Below are 22190 nucleotides of genomic sequence, written 5' to 3' on the forward strand. Positions count from 1 at the left end.
GTATCGGTGTACTTTAATTTCAGAATTTATCTATCCCTTATTTTTGCTTCTTTTCAATCTTACTCCTGTTTTTTGAACATGAATGCTCTAGGAATATGTTTAAGAAAGAGTTAAATTTACCTTCTACTTTGAGTTTCTTGCTAGCATTCTTCCTAAATTTCTTTCTAAACACTATGATTGAGTTGTTGTTAATGATTCTATGATACAATATTTTTCTTTTGTGTTGTGTAGCCAGTATATTTTATTATTAACATTGACCATCATGACTATTGATTTGACAGCTAAATCAGTGTAGGTTGTTGGACCATAAAACAAAACTCAGTGGTTGTTGCACTTCTTTCATTCCTCGTAGTGAATTTTACTGTGGAAATTAAACCACTGCTGGACATCAACTCTAGGTGTCCTTAATAGTACTATCTGACAGAGAATTGACACTAAAGACTTTATAAATAATGTTCTCCATTTAATTTTGCATAACACTATTCAAATGGTTTCTAGGTGCTCTCTGAAGCTTAAGATACTTCCTGTTGGTGACGTGTAAACTGCAACCTTTCTACAAAAAACAGTATCATATGCAGACAGTTCACAGAGCTCCCGATATTATCGACTAGATTTTTATAACCCTAAGTCCAATCATAAATTTTGTCTGCTACTTTGTGAGCTCATATTTTGTTTGAATGCCTTCCAGAAGTCAAGAAGCATGGCATCAACCTGGATACTATTGTGAGTGGTGATTTTGGTCTATGGACAAATGGAGTGATCCGAGTTTCACAAGATATTTATTTGTGGAATCTATGTTGATTCCTATAAAGGAGATTTTCACTTTCCGTACAGATTTTAATGTGTGAGCATAAAACAAGATATTTATACATTCAATCATCATATAGTACAGGACTTAAATAATTGTATATCACCAGTTGGTATTTCCAAGGCATTTGATTGTGTAGATCATGATACTCTCTTGGAAAAATTCCATGTTTTATGGAATTGATGGCTTTACACACAGCCCGTTCGAATCTACTTAAGCAGAATGTAAAAAGTTGTGATGAATAATTCAAACAACGTTGGAAAGGTTGAAAATTTTAGTGAGTTGGGAAAAATCACAAATGGAGTTCCACAAGGTTAAGTTTGGAGCCCACTTCTTTCCCTATACAGAGTGAACGTTAATAAAAAGTGACAAACTGCAGGGACAAATTCCTGACTGGAAATGGAAGAAAAAATGTACTGTGAACATGGGTCCAGAAATGCATCATTGCCATGGTAGATGCTGCTGATGAATGCTATGTGTTCCTTGTGTGTTGCTGGCTGTGAGATTGATGGCAGTGTACTGGAAGCAACACAATGGACCGATATTCATTTCAGGAACAAAATGAGATGGTCTTTGTGTATGTCTAATCAGGTGGAAATGGTTGAGAGGCAGCACGGCTATACCAAAACTAGTACCCTCACAGACACCAACCATATCACACAACATTTCAAGCCCTTTTTGAGTGTTTGTGTGATAATCAATACTTTCAGATAGATGAATAGGCAGGGGACGGGCAGACTGTGCCTACACCAGATGTGGAGGATATAGAGACACACCGTAGTACAAGCTCCAGGCAAGTGGCTTGCCAACATAAACCTGTCTCTATCTGGCAACATTGGATTCAGCTGGAAGCAGCAGCACACCGAATGACGAATGTGAGTTGCAGGGATTCACAAGCTTTCTACCACTGTCTGCCTCCTGCCCTGCCATCACAAACCCAGAACAGTGTCTAGCTTATAAGGCATCACTGCAGTCTGTAGTGCCAGTGAACTTAAATTGAAAGTTGTTTGTGTTATCGGTAATGGTACAATATTTTTGTTAGTAGCTAGTTTTGTAATGGAAAGAAATAAAAGGTATTCATATGATGTGAGCTATAAATTGAAAGTAGTAGTATATACAGAAAAACATGGAAACAGAGCAGCTAAGCGGCATTTTGGCCCTCCATCAACAGAAAAAAAAAAACCATTCATGATTGGCGTGCTATTAAAGAAGAACTGAAAAAAAATGAGGAAGACTAAATGTGCAAATAGAGGACTGAATCCAAAATGTCCAAGCCTAGAAAATGATGTATTGAAATGGATTTAAGGACACCATCAAAGTGGCATTAGAATTAATGCAAAAATTATTCAAATACATGCTCGTAAGCTAGTGCTACAATGGAACTTAACGGAAATTAAGTTGGAGTTAGTTTGTGCTACACGTCTATGAAACATCATGGACTTAGCATGTGATCCAAAACTAACATATCTCAGAAAATGCCACAAGGGTATGAAGATAAAATATTATCTTTCCATTGCTTTACTATTCAACATTGAAAGAAAACCAGTGTGGAACTAAGCCATATAGCAAATATGGATGAAACTCTTGAGGCATTTGATGCACTGAGTAACAGAACTGTTGCCATGAAAGGTGCTAAAACTGCAACTACTAGGGCTACAACTTAAATAGTGGCAACAATGTATTCACAACCGATACAAAAGAGTTACATGTTTGCACCTGTTACTGTCCTCCAAAGTAGTCACCAGCGTTGTGTGGAACCCATTGCCAGCGATGTGGAAGGCGTAGTATATTAGCAGAGCCCTATCTGTTGATGGTGCGAATGGAGCGGTCTACTGCCTGTCGAATGTCTGGAACAGTTCTAAAGCGAATGCCATGAAGTGGTTCCTTCATCTTCGTAATCAAATTAAAGTCACAAGGACTTAAGTCTGGGGAGTATGGTGGATGGTACAGTACTTTCCAGTCCCATCGACCGAACAGAGCAGCCACAGCTTGCGCTGTATGCAGCCGCGCATTGTCGTGCATAATGATGGGTGGGTTGCAGGTGATCCTCCAAAAATGAACAGTGCATTGATGGTCTGCCGGGAGGAATGTAATGTGTTAGGATAACACCATCACAGTTGTACATGAGAATCACCATAACTCTAAACCACTCCATTCACACCACCAACAGAACAGGCTCTGCTAATGGTATACTACACCTACCACATCGCTGGCAACGGGTTCTACAAAATGCTGTGACTACTTTTAAGGACAGTAACAGATGCAAACATGTAACTCTTTTGTATCGGTTGAGAATAAATGGTTGCCACTATTTAAGTTCCAACCCTCGTATAAAAATAAGTGAACATGAAAAATGCACCACACTGTTGTTCTTTCATGTTGCGCTGATGGTACTCAACTTAATCCAGTGATCATTTTCATGTTTAAAACAATGCCAAAACATTCTGAAATACTGCCAGGTGTGACATGACAAAGGTTTGATGGATGAGGCTGGTATGCAGTTATGGATTAACAGAGAAGGGGAGAGAAGGAAAAGTGCTTTATTGAAGAAGAGTTCTCTTCTTGTGCTAGATCAGTTTAGTAGTCATTGGGGAAAAAAAAAACAACAGTGAAAGAGAAATTGAGGCAGGGAAATACAGAGCTTACTGTTATTCTGAGAGAACTTGTACTTCACAATTGCAACCTCTTGATGTCTTGACAAATAAACCATTTAAAGTGTATATGGGAGAGGAATGGAACAAATGGATGAAACCCAACATGAATTCGCACCAAAGGGAGTTTTAAAATGACCTACAATCAAACAAGTGTGTCAGTGGATAAAACAGTTGTGGTTTAGAGAAAGAGAAGACATTATCGTTAAATCTTTCAAGAAGTTAGGCATTAGTGATGCTCTCAAGGCCAGTGAAGACCATCTTATATATGAAGAGGACCACGATGACGACGAAGAGGAAGAGGAAGAAGGAAGTTCAGGTTCAGTTTTCAGGGATTTAAAAGGCCAGTTTTTTCACCCAGGAGAAATTGTATTTTTAACCAGGAGATCCGAGAAAAATCCAGGAATATTTTTTTCCTTGTCCGAGTATACACCCTGTAAAAGGAACAGTCATGATTAATCTGTAGAAAGTCATTGTACCTCATTGATAAGAGTGTACAGAGTACTTAGGGATAAGTGCATGAGGTGTAATATCAGATATCAAATTATCATGCCACACATCTTACAAGCCTGCATAAACAGCCTCACTCACCCAATTTCCTTGAGAATCCCACTACACTGTGAGCCACTATTAAACGAGACCTTGCTGAGCCTACTAAGCAGAATAAGGCGGGTCTGTTACAATTTCACTTAAAATGGACATTTTACTAGCTCTTCCTTAGCCCACAGCAGAGAAAGAGGCATGTCCAACAATGACTTCATTACTCTTAAGTCGCACACAGGTTCCTCACATAAACCACAGGCATTCACAACTTCCATTTACAATTACCTATGAATAAATGTATTTAATTGGATAGACAAAAAATCTACTCACCAAGCAGCAACAGAACACACACATAAGACTGTTGTAATTGGCAAGCTTTCAGAGCCAGTGGCTCCTTCAGGCAGAAGAGTTGAAGAGGAAGGAAGAAGGGTGGAGAAAAAGGACTGGAGAGGTCAACCTTTTGCCTGAAGAAGGAGCCACTCGCTCCAAAAGCTTGCTTATTACAACAGTCTTTTATGTGTGTGTTCTGCCGCTGCCTGGTGAGAAAATTTTTTACCTATCCAATTAAATAATTCTATCAATAATTGATTGTTTTTGTTGTTATATAGGAATAAATATATATATCAGAAGAAATCGCATGCTTTTTGTCAAACTGCAGTCCTCATCGAACCATCTTCTTGCAGCTGTTTAGGGTATTCAACATACATATATGTTGCCCATCATCACAATGGTTTATGAAGTTTGTAACAAGACAACAAAGTAAATAAAATATATGGTGGTACTATGTAAAGATCAGCCAAAGCTGTCTCGGCAGAAGAATAAACGAATTTGAACTTAGGTGATGGAAAGTAAGAATGATCAGTCATGAAACAATGACATATATTAAAATTACATATTGGCATAAAATCTGACAGTGGCACTCTGTTAAAATGCTGAACTAACCGCATTCATGTGCAGTATTGAGAAGAAATCTGGTCGTGTGATGAATTTGACAGCAGGCATTTGATGTATTGCTTCTGCTGGTGTCACGTGTGGAGTTCCACTGCTAGTGCTTGCACCAGCTTCTGCCTGAGACATGTCAGAGCTGCAACCAGCCTCATCCGTTTCTGGCCTCCGTGATGTGATGGTCCTGCGAATGCTCTGATACCTGCAATAAAATGAAATTGCATGTAGAACACATCCACTCTTCCTCCTTCATTCTCCATAACTCTGATTTGGATGTGCTGAATGAAGAAAATTGATACTGCATTTTCTCAAGAACCAGTCATCGAGATCAGTGGTTCATAATCTTTTTCAACTCGGCACCTATATTGCTGGGTTGCAAAGTCTGCTGCCCCTTCCTGTATCCATGTTATCACCAAAATTCTTCAAAGTTCAAACTCAGAGTTATGTCCTAAACAAACCTTTATAAGTATACAACATTACCACCATAACAGCTGAAAAACTGGATAAGTTTATATGCTGGATAACTTTATATTCTGATTAATCAAATTCTCTCATGTCCAAAATACATTTTGTAATGTTTTCAGTGAATTTTTTCAGTTTGCTTTTTTGAGAGTGAATCATAGATTTCATAATAATCATAGATTTCATAATAATACTGAACATGTTTTTATAAAATTTGATATTTTAAACACCATATAGTGGAGATGCTAAGTCACAGGCAGGCACAAAAAAGTGACTGCTAAATAAGTAAGCAGCGTCTGGCTTCAGCAGCCAGAGACAGCGGTCGTGTGTGTGTGTGTGTGTGTGTGTGTGTGTGTGTGTGTGTGTGTGTGTGTGTGTTGCATTTGCATGAATGTGTTAATATATGTTTTCTAATTCAGAAGAAGGCCTTTTGGCAGAAAGCTTACTTGTTTAGCAGTCTTTTTGTTGTGCATGTCTGCGACTTAGCATCTCTTCTATATGGTGAGTAGCAATCTAAACCTTTTCACAATATTGGCATACCATCCTGGATTTTCCATTCCAGAATATCTTATTGCTGCAGAACATTAAGTCATTTCAGGCTCTGAGACTATGTTTAATTTCATTTTAGGTGGGCTGGAATGTGGGCTCATCCCGGCGGTACTGCGGTGCTGGGTCAACATGTGACAATGCTGGAGGAATCCCCCAGCACTCTGTCATGAGCCAAAAATGAGTTTAAAATTCTGGTCCTAGTGAAAATCACCAAAGGTGTATTTTAATTAGGTAAGTCATGGATGGGAAAGGCATTTTTGGGGAAGGATAAATAATTCAAACATAAAATACCATCACATCAATGAAAATAATACATTTTTAAAAATATAATATAATTTCATGGATAAAAAATCGACTCACCAAACAGCAGAGAGGGAAAACATATTTAAAAGTTAAGGAAATATGCACGCTTTTGAAGCCAATGGCTCCCTCTTTTGGCAGAAGGATAGAAGGTGAAGAAACAGGGATGAAGGATGCAGTGACACATGCATGTACTTCCAAAAGGCCGCGCATGCTGCAGTACTCTATATCAGCTGTAGGGGGTGCCTCAGACGTACGTGTGTGTGTGTGTGTGTGTGTGTGTGTGTGTGTGTGTGTGTGTGTGTGTGTGTGTGTGTGTGTGAGAGAGAGAGAGAGAGAGAGAGAGAGAGAGAGAGAGAGAGAGAGAGAGAGAGAGAATCACTGTCAGAGCCTGCAAAGGACCCCTGTCTACGTAAGGCTAGCTGAGCCGAGTTACACTCAGCCTCAGTTTTCTATGTGTATTGCCACAGCTCTTTGTGTATGTAATTAGTTCCTGCTAAATGTTACTTAAATACAGTGTTCAAGTTGTTAATGCTTCCATGGAATAAAGTTGTGTTCAGTCTACTGTCCTGTTGTACGTATACTTAATTACAACGTAATTGGCGATGAGTGTGGTCCTGTTCTCTGTGCAAGTTTCTACTCTGGTTGGTCTTCTATTTATTCTCATGGTGCCTGATGGTGTTACAGAGGACATTTTATGTCAGTTGGTCTAACAGTAAGAATCATTGGTGATGAGTGTGGTCCTGTTCTCTGTGCAAGTTTCTACTGTTGTTGGTCCTCTGATTATTCTCACAATGGCTGATGATGTTACGGAGGAAATTTCACGTTGGTTGGTCAAACAGCAAGAATCATTCGCCATGGCATTGCATCACCAATCACAGGTGCTGGGCAACCAAACTAAGGTACTTCAATCATTGACTTCTGTTTTGTCTATTCGGCTTGCTCCTGCATCTGTGTCTCCCATTGTTTTGCTTTCTGCAACCCCCATTGTTCTTCTGCCTCCCTTTTCTACACACGATGAGTCTGTTGAGGGATGGGATACATAAGAGAAATGTCTGCAACAATGCTTTCAAGCTTTTGTGATTGCTGATACTATTTTATGTCGTGCCTTGTTCCTTTCATTGATATTGCCAAGAATGTATAGATTCCTATGTCAGCTTGCCCCTTTGCAGTATCCGTCTTCTTTAACATTTGACCAAATGTATGAACTTCTTCCAGAATATTAATTTAAGTGCACCCATGTTACTGCATCTTGAATTGAGTTTTACCACTGTAGGAAGCATGGGCAGCTAAATTCCATAGGTTAAGTCATTGTCGTCATTTTATGACCGATGTGCATAAAGATCTATATTCTGATCAGAGCATCATTCATGCTATCATTCAAGTAGCTCCATATTGTGACATACGAGAGTGTGCCGTCCAGTGTGAAAATCCATCCCTCTCCAAAGTTTTAGGTACTGCACAGTCGTTCGAGGTGTCGCGAGCTGCAGGTGACCAAGAGCTACGGGAAACGAAATTGAGTCATGGTGTGAGGTATCGGCAATCCAACCCTCACCTCCACACCACACTTCAGATAGTTTGCAGGGGGAATTGGTCACAGTGGCCTATACATGATCACAGTGTCAAGGTGGCTGGCCTCACTCCCAGCAGCAGCTGCACCAACAAAGTAAACAGGGCAGTAAACAGCAATGTTCACATTCTGTGCTCCTGTCCTGCCTTTATTGTTTTATTAAACATGAGTGCCCAGGCTGCACAAAATCTTGGGCTACCTGTCATAACTGCAACACAAAAGGTCACATTAGTTCTATTTGTAATGCAAAAACTGAGCACAATGATCCTGATGTGGATATGGACGTAAACATTGTATAGGCTATTTCTGTTGTGCCAAACAAGCTTTTCATTGATGTTTTTTGTAAAATTCTGCACATGCAAGTGAATACAGGAGCTATGGTAACCGTGTTAAACTCACAAACTTATATGGACCTGGGCTCCCCTCCACTTCTACCCGTGTTATGAAAGTTAGTAAATTACAAGAAACAGAGTATTCCTGTTCTTGGCCAAGTCTCTGCCCCAGTGACCTACAAGTCAGTAATCTAGTCACTTACATTTCTTGTCGTATATAACGCGCATTCGGAGAATCTTTTTGGATTAGATGCTTTTAAGTTATTTGGTTTTACCATTTTAGATGAAGTGAATTTAGTGTCTGAACAAGTGCCGTATACACTGTTCGATACATTATGTTCTGAGTTTTCCTCTTTGTTCTCTCCTGGATGGGGGTGTGCCAAAAATTTTCACGTGCTCATGACCATGAAATCTTCTGCTTGGCCTTGTTTTTTCTGGGTCCATCTGGTTCCAGTGGCACTCAGGTAACAAATCAAAGATGAATTCGATTGCCTTGCAGAATCCGGCATTGTTCAGCCTATTGGATCAAATGAATGGTCTACCACATTAGTTATAGTAATGAAACCATTGGGTTGGTTACACCTCTGCAGTGATTTTAAAGTTGCTGTGAATGCACAGTCTATAGTGGATACGTACCCAATACCGTGTCCAGACAAATTCTTTGCGAAGTTAACAAAGTCAAGTGGTCAACATTTGTCAAAAATTGACTTGTCAGATGTCTATTTACAGCTCCCATTGGATACGGAGTCACGACATTTGTTAGGTGGCAATACCTCTTTCGGACTGTATCAATATTTGTGGTTGCCTTTTGGAGACACCAGCACTCCTGGTATTTTTCAATATTTTTTGGGACAACTTACAGCATCTTTCCTGTGTTGTGCAAACTCTTTGGATGACATTTCCGTTGCCTCCAATGTACAATATTTAAAAAATCTCCATACTCTCTTTTCCCAAGCAGCCAGGTTGAAGTGTAATTTAGAAAAAGTCAGGTTTTTAAACCTTCTGTCATTTATCTTTGGTTTGAAGTTTCTTGCAAGGGTCTCAAATCCCTACATCGACACATTTCTGCTATTGTGTCACTTCCATGCCCCATGTCAGTCAAAGAACTTCGGGTTTTTCTAGGCAAAGTCACCTACTACCATAAATTTTTGCCTGGGGCAGCGACAATTTTGCAGCTGTTACATGTGTTGCTGCACAAAGGGACACAGCTTCACTGGTCATCAGCTTGTGAAACCACATTTTGCACCATTAAGACAATGCTGCAGTCTGTATCCTGCAGAGTGACATACCAACCAGGTTTTTATTTAGTTCTTGCGATGGACACTTCACAGTACAGGCTGGGGGTGATACTGTCTCGTAGGTTTCCCGTTGGCTCCATGCGGTGTATTGCTTATGCCTCAAAAATGCTGACTTCTGCTCAAACTAGATACTCTCAGATAGAAAAGGAAGCTTTGGCCATTGAATATGATGTGAAGAAATTCCCTGTTTTTTCTCTATGGTGCCAAATTCTTCCTGGTCACCGATCACAAACCACTGGTTTTCTTATTCAGACCTTCTGCATCGTTACTAGATAAAGCGGCACATCGCATTCACCATTGGTGTCTTTTCCTTTCATGTTACAACTAAGAGCTTCATTTCTGTTCTGTGAATCAACATGCAAATAAAAATGCCTTGTCCCACCTGGCAGCTGGTCCGGAAGCAGGATTTGATCAGGTGGAATTGCTTTGTTTTCCACATTGATGTCACCACACACCATGTGGTTGATGGTTTTCCTGTATTAGCATATGGGTTGTGAAGGCTGTAGCTTCAGATCATGTTTTGTGGGAGGTCGTAACATTTGTACAACATGGTTGGCTGGATTCATCAGACGCCTCTTTAATTACTACATCTTTTGACAGCAGTTGTCTGTTGTGCATGGTATTCTGCTTTTGGACATGGATCATGTGGCCCCTCAGGTAGTGGTCACCTCAGAGCTTTGTTTGAAGGTTGTTAGTTTATTACATGCAGATCATTGGGGTGTACCATGCACAAAAGCATTGACCCGTCAACATGTGTTTTGGCCCAGCTTGTACGGTGGTGTTACCTGCCTTGTTGTCTCCTATTCACGGTGTGCAACGCATCAAGCAGTTCACCAGGCATCATTGTCTCCTTGGCCGATGCTGTCACGTGCATGGGACCATGTACATGTGGATTTCGCTGGTCCCTTTCTCAACACTTATTGGCTGTTGGTTGTTGTCGCATATTCTCATTTTCCGTATGTTGTTCATTGTGTTTTCACAGCCACAACTGCCACCACCGCAGCCTTGTCAATTTTTTTTTTTTTTTTTTTTGTTTCTTTTTTCTTTCGTTAGTGTCTAATAATGGTCCACAATTTTCAGAACAAGAGTTCGCAGCATTTTACAATTCCCATGGTATCTGTCATATCATCGCCCCACCATTCCATCCACAATCTAATTGTGAGGAACACACAGTGTGAATGTTCAAAACTCAGATGAAAAAGTATGTTGCCAACTCTTCGTCTAACACTGCCTCAGATCTGTTTCTCTCCTTGTAGTGTTTCCTGTCGTTTGGCGAGAAGAGTCTAGTGGAGCTGCTTCATGGGTACCAGCTAAGGACACTACTACACCTCTTCTAGCCAGATGCGGCTGTCTGGGTGCGCGGTTTTGGACGTCAGCCTGGATGGATTCCAGCTATCATCGCCAGGATGCTGTCTGGTGCGCAGTTTTTGAACGTCACCCTGGACGGATTCCATCTGTCATTGCCAAATGCTATGGGCAGCATCTCTGCGACATCTGCATGGAGGACAGACTCTGCTTGGGGTCACCATGTGGATGGCCAGGCACTCCCCGACGTCATACCGTTGCTTATAAGCTCGTCCATATCAGATGTCACATCAAATGCTGCTTCCGGTTCACCACTCCTGTGCAGGTGAGGGCATCCATCCTCGGTGGCTGAACCAGCAGTTCCTCTATTGCTCTAACACCATTGTCAGAGATTCTGTGACATATTCCTGAGCAACTGCTGATACCAGTATCACCAGCACCATGAGCACCATTACCAGAACCAATGCCTGAGGTCGATATGGAAACATACCTGGCATCGCCATATGGTCTGACACGGGAAAACAAGCACAGTGTGTGTCGACACTGGAAGCACTTCAGAGCATACACCACCTCAGCCAGAGCCCAGCGGGTGAGGAGCACAGCATGGATGTCTCGATAATCCATGATCTCCCTATGAGAGGAGGAAAACAGTGACCTGTGTGTGTGTGTGTGTGTGTGTGTGTGTGTGTGTGTGTGTGTGTGTGTGTGTGAGTGAGAGAGAGAGAGAGAGAGAGAGAGAGAGAGAGAGAGAGAGAAAGGCTTGCTGAACTATGCTTAGCCTCGGTTCTCTATTTGTATTACTACAGCTCTTTGTGTATGTAATTGGTTCCTGCTGAAGGTTACTTAAATACTCCTTTCAAGTTGTTAATGGTTCTGTGCAATAAAGTAGTGTTGTTCAGTCTGCTGGTTGTGTTCTATACTTATACCTAATTAGAACGGAGGAAAAAGGACTGATGAAGTTTAGGAAATGGTAAGATTTACAGAAAAGTCACCCAGAACCCTGTGTTAGGGGAGACTCACTGAATGAAATGAGAAGAAAAGACTGGTTGTTGGGGGCTGCACCAAATGAGATTTGAAAAACCTCATTTGGCACAGTCTCCAACAATCAGTCTTTTCTTCTCATCCCATCCAATAAGTCTCACCTGACCTGCGCTTCTGGGTGATTTTTCCATAGCTCTCCTTCCTTCCTAAACCAACGGTCCTTTTCCTTGATCCCTCTTCCTTCCCCTTCATCTCTTCTGCTACAAGGAGGAGACACTGGCTCCAAAAGCTTGCACATTTCCTTAACTTTTATATGTTTTTTCTCCTGCCACCCCTTGTGAGTAGAGATTTTTATCTACCCAATTATATTAAAATACTGTCGGATATAAAAGTAGAATATAAAAGAAAATTAAAGGTGCATGTTAATATTTCATGATTAGAAGACTAATGTCTAATGCAAGTACAATGAAATTCAAATAAATATAATAATAGTAGCATTTGTTAAATTAATCAAACGAATCTGTCATCAGTGGTTCTCTTGTACCTGTTCCTAACTTTGTGATATTTGGTTCTGTCTTCACTACTCTGAATCACGGGCCACTCATTTCACTTTGTTTATTTCATTTGATGGGAGCTACTACACTGCACAAAAGTAAGTAGATGGAAAAGTTAAAATGAGCAACTTAACTTCTTGACGCAGAAGAGGATTAGGAGTTCTTTACTTTCAAACAGAAACATTTCTAGCCATGTCGTTGAAAACATGTTTGCTTTGGAATCGTCTTTCAAGTTAGCCAACTGCTCTTGAAAGCTTGGATGAAATCATCCTGCATCCATTGAATCCTCATTGATATTCTAAGGGCACCAAGTTTTCATGTCTTCTTGGGCTTGTCTTAAGTGTAAGCAAGAAGTATTCAAGTCAGCATCTGAAAGGTTCTCAAAGTTTGTGCTAACCTAAGTTAATAGTTTGCTTCAATTCATTACATTCCCAGACTTTCAGCTGTGGGGCACCATCTTGGATTTTAAGAATGCAATGTGCTTCCTCAGCCTCGTCTTTGATCAGAGGTTAATATGGTTACCATACCTCCATGATTTAAAATGTATGAAGGCACTAATCATCTTGAAATATCTTAGCAGTAAGAACTGGAGACCAGATTGGTCCTGTCTGTTCACATTCTATAGAACTTTTGTCTGCACCCGATATGACTATGGCAGCATAATGCATGGCTCAGCGAGACCCCCCTAATTATAGATACTGGATGCTGTCTGCTGTGCAAGCATTGGACTGGTGACAGGAGCCTTCAAACCCAGTCCCATGCCTAGCTTCTGTGCAGAGATTGGTGAGCTGCCTCTTACCATATGGTGATAACTGCTCATGGTGCAACTTGTATACAAAGTGAGGTTCCTTTCAAAACATTCTGTTATTGATATTAGAGCTGAACAATCCATACTAGGTTTACCAGTCACCAGTCAACTAAGCCCTTTCTTGTCTATCTAAAGCCACTTGGTGCAGTAGGCGTATCAGTTCTTAAACAGGGATGGAGAAAATCTCTCCCGGGATGGCTGAAGGGCCCACTCTTTACCTGGACATGATGGAGTAAAACAAGATCAGTTCTCTGCCGGTAGTTTTAAAAAAGGTTTTTAAAAGAACTCTTATTGAAATATTGCAAACACATGTTGGTTTATACCAACAGATAAAAGCTAGGGGACAATGTTGGGTATTCTATTATGTTCCTCGCTTTGTCATTAAAATTCGCCTACAAAGGCACTTCTCTTTGTACCATGCAGAGCTGTGGGTCTTCAAGAAGACACTGGAGCACATAAGACTTCTTGATGGATGGACGTCTTTTGTTTGCATGTACTCTCTTAGTGCTCTGCTGGTTATTCAACAATGTTCCCATCAAATAGGGTAGTTCAGATGGTCCAAGACACTATCCACCTCCTGCACAGGCATAAGGAAGAGGTGGCCTTCCCTGTGTCTCTGGGCACATGGGAACTGAGACGAACAGGAAAGCTGACAAAGCAGTGAAAGCAGCCCAGCCTACCAGAAAAATACCGCAGTTCACCCTAACATCCCACTACAGGCTATCGTGTCATGGGTAACAAAGATAGTGTTCGCTGAGTGGGAAAGACAGTGGCTTGAAGCAGCCAACAACAAGTTTTGGTCAGTCAAACCAATTATTCAACCATGGTGTACTTCCTTTTGAGCTCCAAGGAGGAGTGAAGTGGTCCTAATGTGGCTCTGTACCAGACACTGCCCAATGACACAAGCTTATCTCTTGCAGCATGAAGATCCATTGGAAATGCGATTGGTTTCAATGCATTTTTGGGTGGCTGGCTGTCCTATCATTTCTGCAATCAGCCAGTCATCTTAATGCCATTAACATAATTAATACTATTAACATATGACAATAGTATGAGTAGATATACCGGAGATTGTATCTGAAACTTTTTGTGGCAGTGGCTGTAATTGTATGACCTCTGCTTTTCGTTGAGAAAGGGTGCTGATGACCAAGCTGTTTAGTGTCCAACTGTTTTAAGTCCATCCAGCCATTCAGCTTAAGTTGTTTGTGTGGAGGTTCAGTTTGGCAATGAATGAAGATAGTACACCTTCAGCCTTAAAGAAATTCATTTGTCTCCCCCGAGTTCTGAGTTGACCTCAATAACTCTGACTTTGTCGAATATATCTAAATTAAAGGCAATGCTAATACATCCTAATTAGTTTGCATCACAAAGGCTTGGGCCAATTTGTCAGAGAAACTTGAGTACTATATTAAAAGGTTCATAGAAACATCACAAATAATTTCCTCTTGACAGCCATGTCACCTTTGCATTGTCCGCCCCCCGGTAGCTGAGTGGTCAGCGTGGAAGAATATTAATCCTAAGGGACCGGGTTTGATTCCCAGCTGGGTCGGAGATTTTCTCCACTCAGGGACTGGGTGTTGTGCTGTCCTAATCATCATCATCATTTCATCCCCATCAACGCGCAAGCTGCCAAAGTGGCGTCAAATCGAAAGACCTGCACCTGGCAAACGGTCTACCTGACAGGAGGCCCTAGTCACATGACATTTACATTTTTTACCTTTGCATTTAGCAACAGACTTCTCATTTTTTCATCTTTCTCTTTACAGAACTTGTAGAAAAATCCGAATGCACTCTTTCCCTGTATACAGCAGTTCTCTTATCTTGTAAGCAGCATCAATGACATACTGCAGAAATTCATGCAATTTCTCACTTAAATTTTTAGTGATGAGGTGCTGCCTCCGTATTACACAATGGATTACATTAACAATGGTTGTAGTTAATTTTAAAACTGCTGTAAATTTGTGATATCAAGCTGCCATGGATGCAGGTCCATCAATTGCACATGCAAGTATGTTCACTGATGGAAGTTTTTTTTTTTTTTTTTTTTTTTTTTTTTTTTTTTTTAAAAAAAAAGATTCTTCCCATTCCTTGTATACAGAAGAACCTTTCATGCTGGTGGTCGAATTTCCAACACCCAACATGTCATTGTGATTAAATAAGCCAATTTTAAGTTAACAGCAACGTTTCATTGTGTGTTATAGCCTGCTGATCATAAATTTGCGTTCTATACCCTTCAAGACACTAAAAAAAAATTTTCCACTTAAAAGACCATCTCATTTGTTCCACTTGAACCTGTGCCATTACCAAATGAAATGATTTCATTGTGGCACAAGTGTCAGGCCCCATCACTATAGGGACAATTTCTTTAACTGTGGTGACTGTATGATATTTCCTACATTTTGCTATTACTAACAAAACTTTATAGGAGGAGGAGGCTTTTGCTTGTGCTGAGAATAGGTTTTACGAATAATTTTCCCATAGCGTTCAGTTTTTCAAACTTTTTGAAGCTTGGGAAACTGAAATTGCCTTCCATAATTTGTCAAAATGCAATTTTCCAAGGTGATTACTTCCTATTAAAAGCATCTATGAAGCCTTCTTGATTTGAAAAAGCCTTTTCACAAATGGATGAATACATATTTCAAATTTCATTTGAACATTGGTGGTACTTCTTTTTCGCAGCAATTGTGATAAAATATATTTACAAAATGCACTGGTTATGTCACTGCCTATATGCCACAGATTTTCACTGTGCTGTAGCTAATATAGGTGTAATGTACCACAACATCCACACAGCTTCAGCAGTTGCTATACTGATATTTCACTGTTGCTGAATAGTTGATCCGTGTTCAGTCACAATGAAAATGACCTCCTGGTGGGAGCCATAATACCCAGCTAGAGAGCCACTGAACTAGATTACAATGCACCTGACAAAGAACTATACATATTTACCTCATGATATGATATGATAAGAGGTGAAAGAGGATGTATAAGATGAAGAAATAGCATATCAAATAAACTATGAAATATTACCTCCGGTCCAACTGTTGTCTCTGCAGCTCATTACTGACAGGCCTGCTGCGGGAAGCTGACCCTGTTGTGGGGCGTTGCCAAGTTGTTGTCCTGTTCACATGGTCAATATAGAATATCCGACCGTGACTGTCAATACGAGCTTCCCAGTCTGTAGAAACAATAATACTGAGATATATTTGCCTGAAGTACAATGAATATGGCACTCTTGCTACTACACAAGAATGACGAGTACATAACACATTTTTGAAACAAAAAAGTTCTCTAGGCGATATAATCTAGCCTCCAAACCACCAACTTACTTCTTTTGGATCATGTTCCACTCAAATGCATACATTAAATTTATTTTAATCCAGCTGAAAATAGCTCTGTAGTCTGATTTCTGGGGTCATGAAGCAAAAGTTAATTTCACAAAAAAGTGTTACCGAGATCTGTCAAGTTACTTTTACTGTATAAGAATTTTGTTACAACTTGCTTATACAGGAGATTTCTCTCATTATCAAGTGTGTGGAAAAACTGAATAAACTAATATCCATGATCAATATCTGTCTCTCATTATCAAGTGTGTGAAAAACTGAATAAACTAACATCTATGATCAATATCTAATTATCATTCCCAATTACTTAAACTGTACTGAATTAGCGAATGGTTGGAAAGCAAAAGTTATAATTAGAAAAAATACACCCAACCCAAGTGCAGTTGCATATCTGGAAGAACAATAGTGCATTTTGCGACTAATTGTGGTGTTGTATACATTCAGTGCCTTTGTTCCTGATTATCAGAAAAATATGATATACAAAGTTATATTTGATGTTATACCTTTTATTTACCAGTAGTGATCAAATAGCTCCATCTTTCCCTCCAAAGCATCTCACAATCACAGAGTAGCCTCATCTCATAATCAGATATGCAGTTCACTTGGTTTGGCTGTATCTGATGTTTCTCAGAAATAATATGTTAGTATTAATAGGAATAATTCACGCACACTTACAAGGTGGAAGAGGTTCCTCTTCTGAAGACAATTCAAGTCTCTGTGTCTTAGCAGACCTCTCAGGAATAGAAGGGAGACGAGTTGAAGACATGTGGCGTAATGGCAAAATTGTACATCCCTCTCCTAGCCTCTGATGATGCATAAACATTCCAGGCATCTCTGAAAGCTGATCACCATTCCCAGCTGATGTAGATGCTGAAGACTCTCGGGAACAACTCGGCCCTGGAATTGGTGTGGGTGAAGAAACACGTGCAGTGCCAGAACGAGTATCATCTGATGTTTGTGGATAATCCCTTGCTGTGGAGTCTTCATGCAGAGGAATCATCATAGGTTCACTGGCACGAGTTGGGCGTGCATGATGAGTTGGAGTCGGAGGGCACATGGGAATGTCTGATGCACCTGCAGCAACCACACGAGACAGAAGACGATTGTAAGGTCGAGCTGTTGCCGACATTCCAACGAACCTCTCACATCGTCTGAAGTCCTGCGATGGGTGTCCATGCAGCGTCGATGGCAGAGGTGGATGACTGACCTAGAACATGACACCATTAGGTTTCAAATTGCATACTGTACTCTGATAATTTCAGATTATTATATGTAGAGAAGTGCTGACTACATGTACCACAAATAAGTCAGTAAATGATCATGTAATTATATCACACTATTTTTTCTTACGCTTTACATGTAATAACGATGGACAATAAAGAAGTTAACAGTCTATAAATATAACAGTTGTGGAAGTGACCTAACCTTCAAAAGAATGATACTGAACTTTAGAAGAGTAAAGACAGCATGCAGAGAGTTACCACTTACTGTGAGATACCAAACCAAAATTTCACGATTGACAGGAAACTGTGAGAGATAATGCAGTTGCTCAGACAAAGAGGGAGAAGATGAAAGAAGAAAAGAAGAATGACCAACGAAGGCGGAAATAATTAAGACAAACACGTGCATTTATATATGAAAAAACAAGCTGATAAATCTGAACCTTTCTACACTCTTAACTCTGTACCTTTTCATTGGTAACAAATATATTAATTAGTCCAAGAATACTAGAAGTATACATAGTAGTAGTCAGTAATATCTTACTAGTCTGTTTACAACAATACTAAACTAACTTAATTTTGTTGTCTGTTCTCATTAAAATTATTTATTTATTCCCACCTCACTTCATCCATCATTTGTTATCACAGTCAACTGTTACATATTCCTAGAAAGATTTCTGCACTGTATTAAATTCTCTCTCATTAGGTCTGCTGCATCTCACTTGAGCACAATTCGTTGGTACTCCTAATTAGTTTCTTAGCCTTGTTTCATCCAAACTATTCTGTGTTTGTGCCAAATGGAGTAATTTGTATTAGTTGTTCGGTGTCGACTGCTTGACAGTGAGATAATTAGTGTCCATGCATAAACAATTATATGGCTACAGCAAATAAATTACAAATATTACAATAATATTTTGAAATTAATAGTATTAAAATGATGGAAAAGGTACATCAAGGCATACAAAACGGTCTTAGATTTACAAATAAAAAAAAATATTTTATTGTTGGTTCTGAATAAATTACTGTAGAAAGTGATCCTATATAACTTTTGGTAGGAGCTGAGAAAGCATGAAAAAAGTGAGTGTCTTTCAATACAGATCACATTATCACTCAAAATAGACCACAAACCCCAGTTGAATTATGCACTATCCTCTGGTTAGAAAACTGGGAGCAGTCTTCACAATGTGACATACAGATTTGTTCGAACAGGTACTTCACGTTGGTGAATCCAGTCAGCAGATGGTGTAGTCATGTCTCAGAAGACAGTGCTCTATTTGGATGAGTGAGGAACACTTAATCCCAACCACTAACTGAAACAAGCCACACACAATCAGCTTGCACAGCCTCAGCTTATTGTACCTCATCTCCAACCACCAATCCTCTGTGATACATGATTCTGATTAACAATAATGGAATCTATGTGTCAACTGAAGTAATTGTGTGATCACTGCTGGCAAAGAGATGTCACAGTGTGCCACAGTCAATGTTGCCCATACCTCTTGAGCTGCTGCAAATTCATTGCCTTGAATCCCACATTTCTGGCACCTAGCAAAATATTACGTCTATCTCAAGATGTTTTAGGTGACGGAGGATATCCTGTATGAACTGATATGGTACTGAAGTCTACAGCATAACGTGCACTCTGAGAATCACTGCAGATGAAGAATTCTATGTGTCATCTGCTCCAGTGCTCTCAAAGTCACACATATTTTTGTTAACAGACTGAATTCATTTAGTGCTTCAAATTTTCAGAAAAAGCCAAGGCTATTTTTCTATGTTAAATCATCAGCATTAGCTGACACAATCGTGGTGCTGGCTTCAAACAATGTAAAAACTGAACTCACAAAATATGTGCTCTGCTGTGTACTGTGACTTTCTTGAGAGCAGAAGGGGGCCATCAACACCAGACCCTAGTTTCATTTCTTCACAAGAAGGTCAATTAGATTCTCAAGAAGCTCCAACTTATTTTTGTAATCTTGAATTACGAGGGAGAGAACAAGTGAAAGATTTCCAATCTGCAAATGCTAGTTATGTAACCAACTCTGCAATACTACCTCTGCTGCTTTAGCTTCAAGAGTACAAAATTTTTGATAAGTTTGAGAAAGGAAAACTACAATGAGTCCAAGAAATAAGCATATTTAAAAGAAGAGGAGGAGGAGGAGAAGAAGAAGAAGAAGAAGAAGAAGAAGAAGAAGAAGAAGAAGAAGAAGAACAGAACTCGTAGTATAATTCCGAAGCACTAAACTAAGCAAAGTTCATGAAAGGAAAAAATGGGAATGAACTATGAGTACTTTTCAGTTAAGCTATAGTGATTCATGCAAAGATAAGTGCAGCCATGTATATGCTGTAATGTTCCTTACCTGCCGTGACAGAGGCCTGTGAGTGCGTGGTGGTGCCTCGTGTTCTTCTGAAAGACTTCTTCCTCCAGGATCTAAAAAGTCTTGTCTCTCCCTCTCTGCCATTAGGGGACAGATGGAACCTTCTCCTGTGCACACAGAATCCTGTGATAGTTGTTGCGGTGATAACAGCTGTTCTTCTAAATTTGCCACATTATTCACAATACCAGAAACAATGGAATCTGTACTGGAGCTGCGGTTGCTGAGAATCATAGTACCAGTGTCTGAGCTTGAGCTGTTGCTACATTCCGTAGTAGTTGAGAGAACAGTTCCCGATTCTGATGCAGAATTGGGAGAAACTGGAGAGAGGGAAGAAGATGTGTTTGGAACTGATAAGAAGCTTGAGAGATCAGACATATTTGGATCTGAAGTATCACAGTCTTGACAATCTTGATTACTGGCACAGCAGTTTGGTGTTGCTGCTCCTTCCGACAAGGAATCAGTAAGTATTACAGGTGTAGCCCCAGTATGGTCTTGTAAAGGTGCTCCTTCACTTAAGTTATGACTGTCAGATGTGCCCTCTCTACCTGAGCTTGTTTGTTTCTTTGTAACTGACACACCACATTCATCTATTGGCAGATTTGTTTGACTAGAGACAGATGATGAAGCAGGTGTACAAATGTCATTTCTTTGGCTTTTTTGGTCATTTACTGGCCTTCCGGAACTATCACTTTGGTATTTTGACCTGTCAACAACACAAACTTCTGAAATGGCACCAAATGGTATTTGTGCAGAAACTGTGGAGCTACTGTCTGGAATTTGCAATGGCTCTAAAACACTACTAGCCTGTGGTAAAAAAACTGAATCTTCCTCTTCTTCTTCTGCATCCTCATCAAGCAAATTTTCAACTGAGGAACTGTCTACTAAACTGCTGTCCTGCTCAGGGGTAGCCAATGGTGCAGCAACAGCTGAAGTCTGCCCTTCATTATCATTATTAGTATCTCCCACACACCCATTTACAGCCAGCTGTGTTGGCCTCTTGCTAGAAACTCCAGTTACACCTTCACTATCCAAATGAAAAGCATCATGTCTGTGAGATCTCTGTAAATCAGACTGTGCCGAACCACTGACTTCACCCTGGGCAGGTGCAGTATCACCAACTCTCGAGTTTATAGTAGGAGGAAACTTTCCTCTGCAAGCATCACTACTATCACTTTTAGCCTCCTCTACAGGAATATCTGATTGTCTCACCGGCTGGGCTTCATCAACACTACGTACAGAAACAGCACGTTCACTGTTTGTCAATGGTCCACTAGCACTGTGTCCATTGTAACACGAAACAGGTTGTGCGTTTTTATGACTAGAACACGACGTAACAGCTGTCACTGTAGGATTAAGCTCATCTGTGTCAACAATCTCAAAAGCAAAAGTGTCTTCTGGGTTAACAATCTTCTTAGGTTTAGGAGGCAGACTAGGAGCTGTGTGTCTGGCCGTCTTAGGTTTGTTGTGACGTGGCACTTCTGGTGGATCCGACCCAGGGCCCGCTCCAGGATACGGTAAGGCGCACATTCTCTCTAGTGGACGGTGATGCTTCGAACAACCATTTTGTGGGGGAAATGCGCGAGGCGGCAGTGGTGGAGGAGGCGGTTCTGTGCGTGGGTAAAGAGTTTCATATACTGAGCCACTACCACTGACAGCAGGAACTGTAGGTTTGGTCCATATTGGATAGTATTCCACATTTGCACCACTAGGAAGTGATGGTTCACTGTGAGATGGAGGCACGACAGCAGGAGGCAGTGGCTGCGGAACAGGAGCCATATCCAGCAGCCTTCTCGCCACAGCACCTTCATGAGAGTTCCACGTATGTAGCACATGTGAAGTAGATCGACTGCTTTCACCAGGGGGTAGCAGGGCTGCTGTGTCCGAGCTGTCTGACTCGTCATCTGGAGCAGGGTACCCATTCATCAGGTGCCGCTGAGTCAGCTGCTGCAGGTTTCAAAAAGCACTGTGTTAACACTGACGTAACATGAACTTAGTTCAGTAATATCCCTGTAAAAAATGAATGGTTACCGACAGTAAGGAAGTTTATTTTAAGATATTACATTTCAGGATAATATCCTCTCCATGAGACCAAAGTGTTTAGAGCAGAAATTAATTTTAAAAACTATTTGATAGATCATGGAA

At 40.4% G+C, this 22190-nt stretch overlaps 2 protein-coding genes across 2 annotated transcripts in view; both read right to left on the bottom strand.

Annotated features, from left to right (window-relative positions):
• The window catches only part of LOC124607039 (E3 ubiquitin-protein ligase HECW2-like), a 194804-nt gene extending 173967 nt beyond the window's left edge, over positions 1-20837 (bottom strand). The window contains exons 1-4 of the mRNA XM_047139213.1: positions 20031-20837; positions 17126-17657; positions 16137-16284; positions 4945-5149 (exon numbers count right to left, since the gene is read on the bottom strand). Coding sequence (XP_046995169.1) covers positions 4945-5149; positions 16137-16284; positions 17126-17657; positions 20031-20423 — 1278 coding nt within the window. The 5' untranslated portion in view covers positions 20424-20837. The remainder of the gene's footprint in view (positions 1-4944; positions 5150-16136; positions 16285-17125; positions 17658-20030) is intronic.
• On the bottom strand, positions 20734-21971 carry LOC124605964 (vegetative cell wall protein gp1-like). The gene is made up of 2 exons (XM_047137928.1): positions 20853-21971; positions 20734-20751 (listed from the first exon to the last, which is right to left on the bottom strand). Exons 1-2 carry the CDS (start codon positions 21969-21971, stop codon positions 20734-20736), a joined length of 1137 nt encoding a protein of 378 aa, XP_046993884.1.
• Positions 21972-22190: the final 219 nt, after the last annotated feature.

Source organism: Schistocerca americana, chromosome 3 (assembly GCF_021461395.2).
Source record: "Schistocerca americana isolate TAMUIC-IGC-003095 chromosome 3, iqSchAmer2.1, whole genome shotgun sequence".
In the NCBI taxonomy this organism is placed as follows: domain Eukaryota; kingdom Metazoa; phylum Arthropoda; class Insecta; order Orthoptera; family Acrididae; genus Schistocerca; species Schistocerca americana.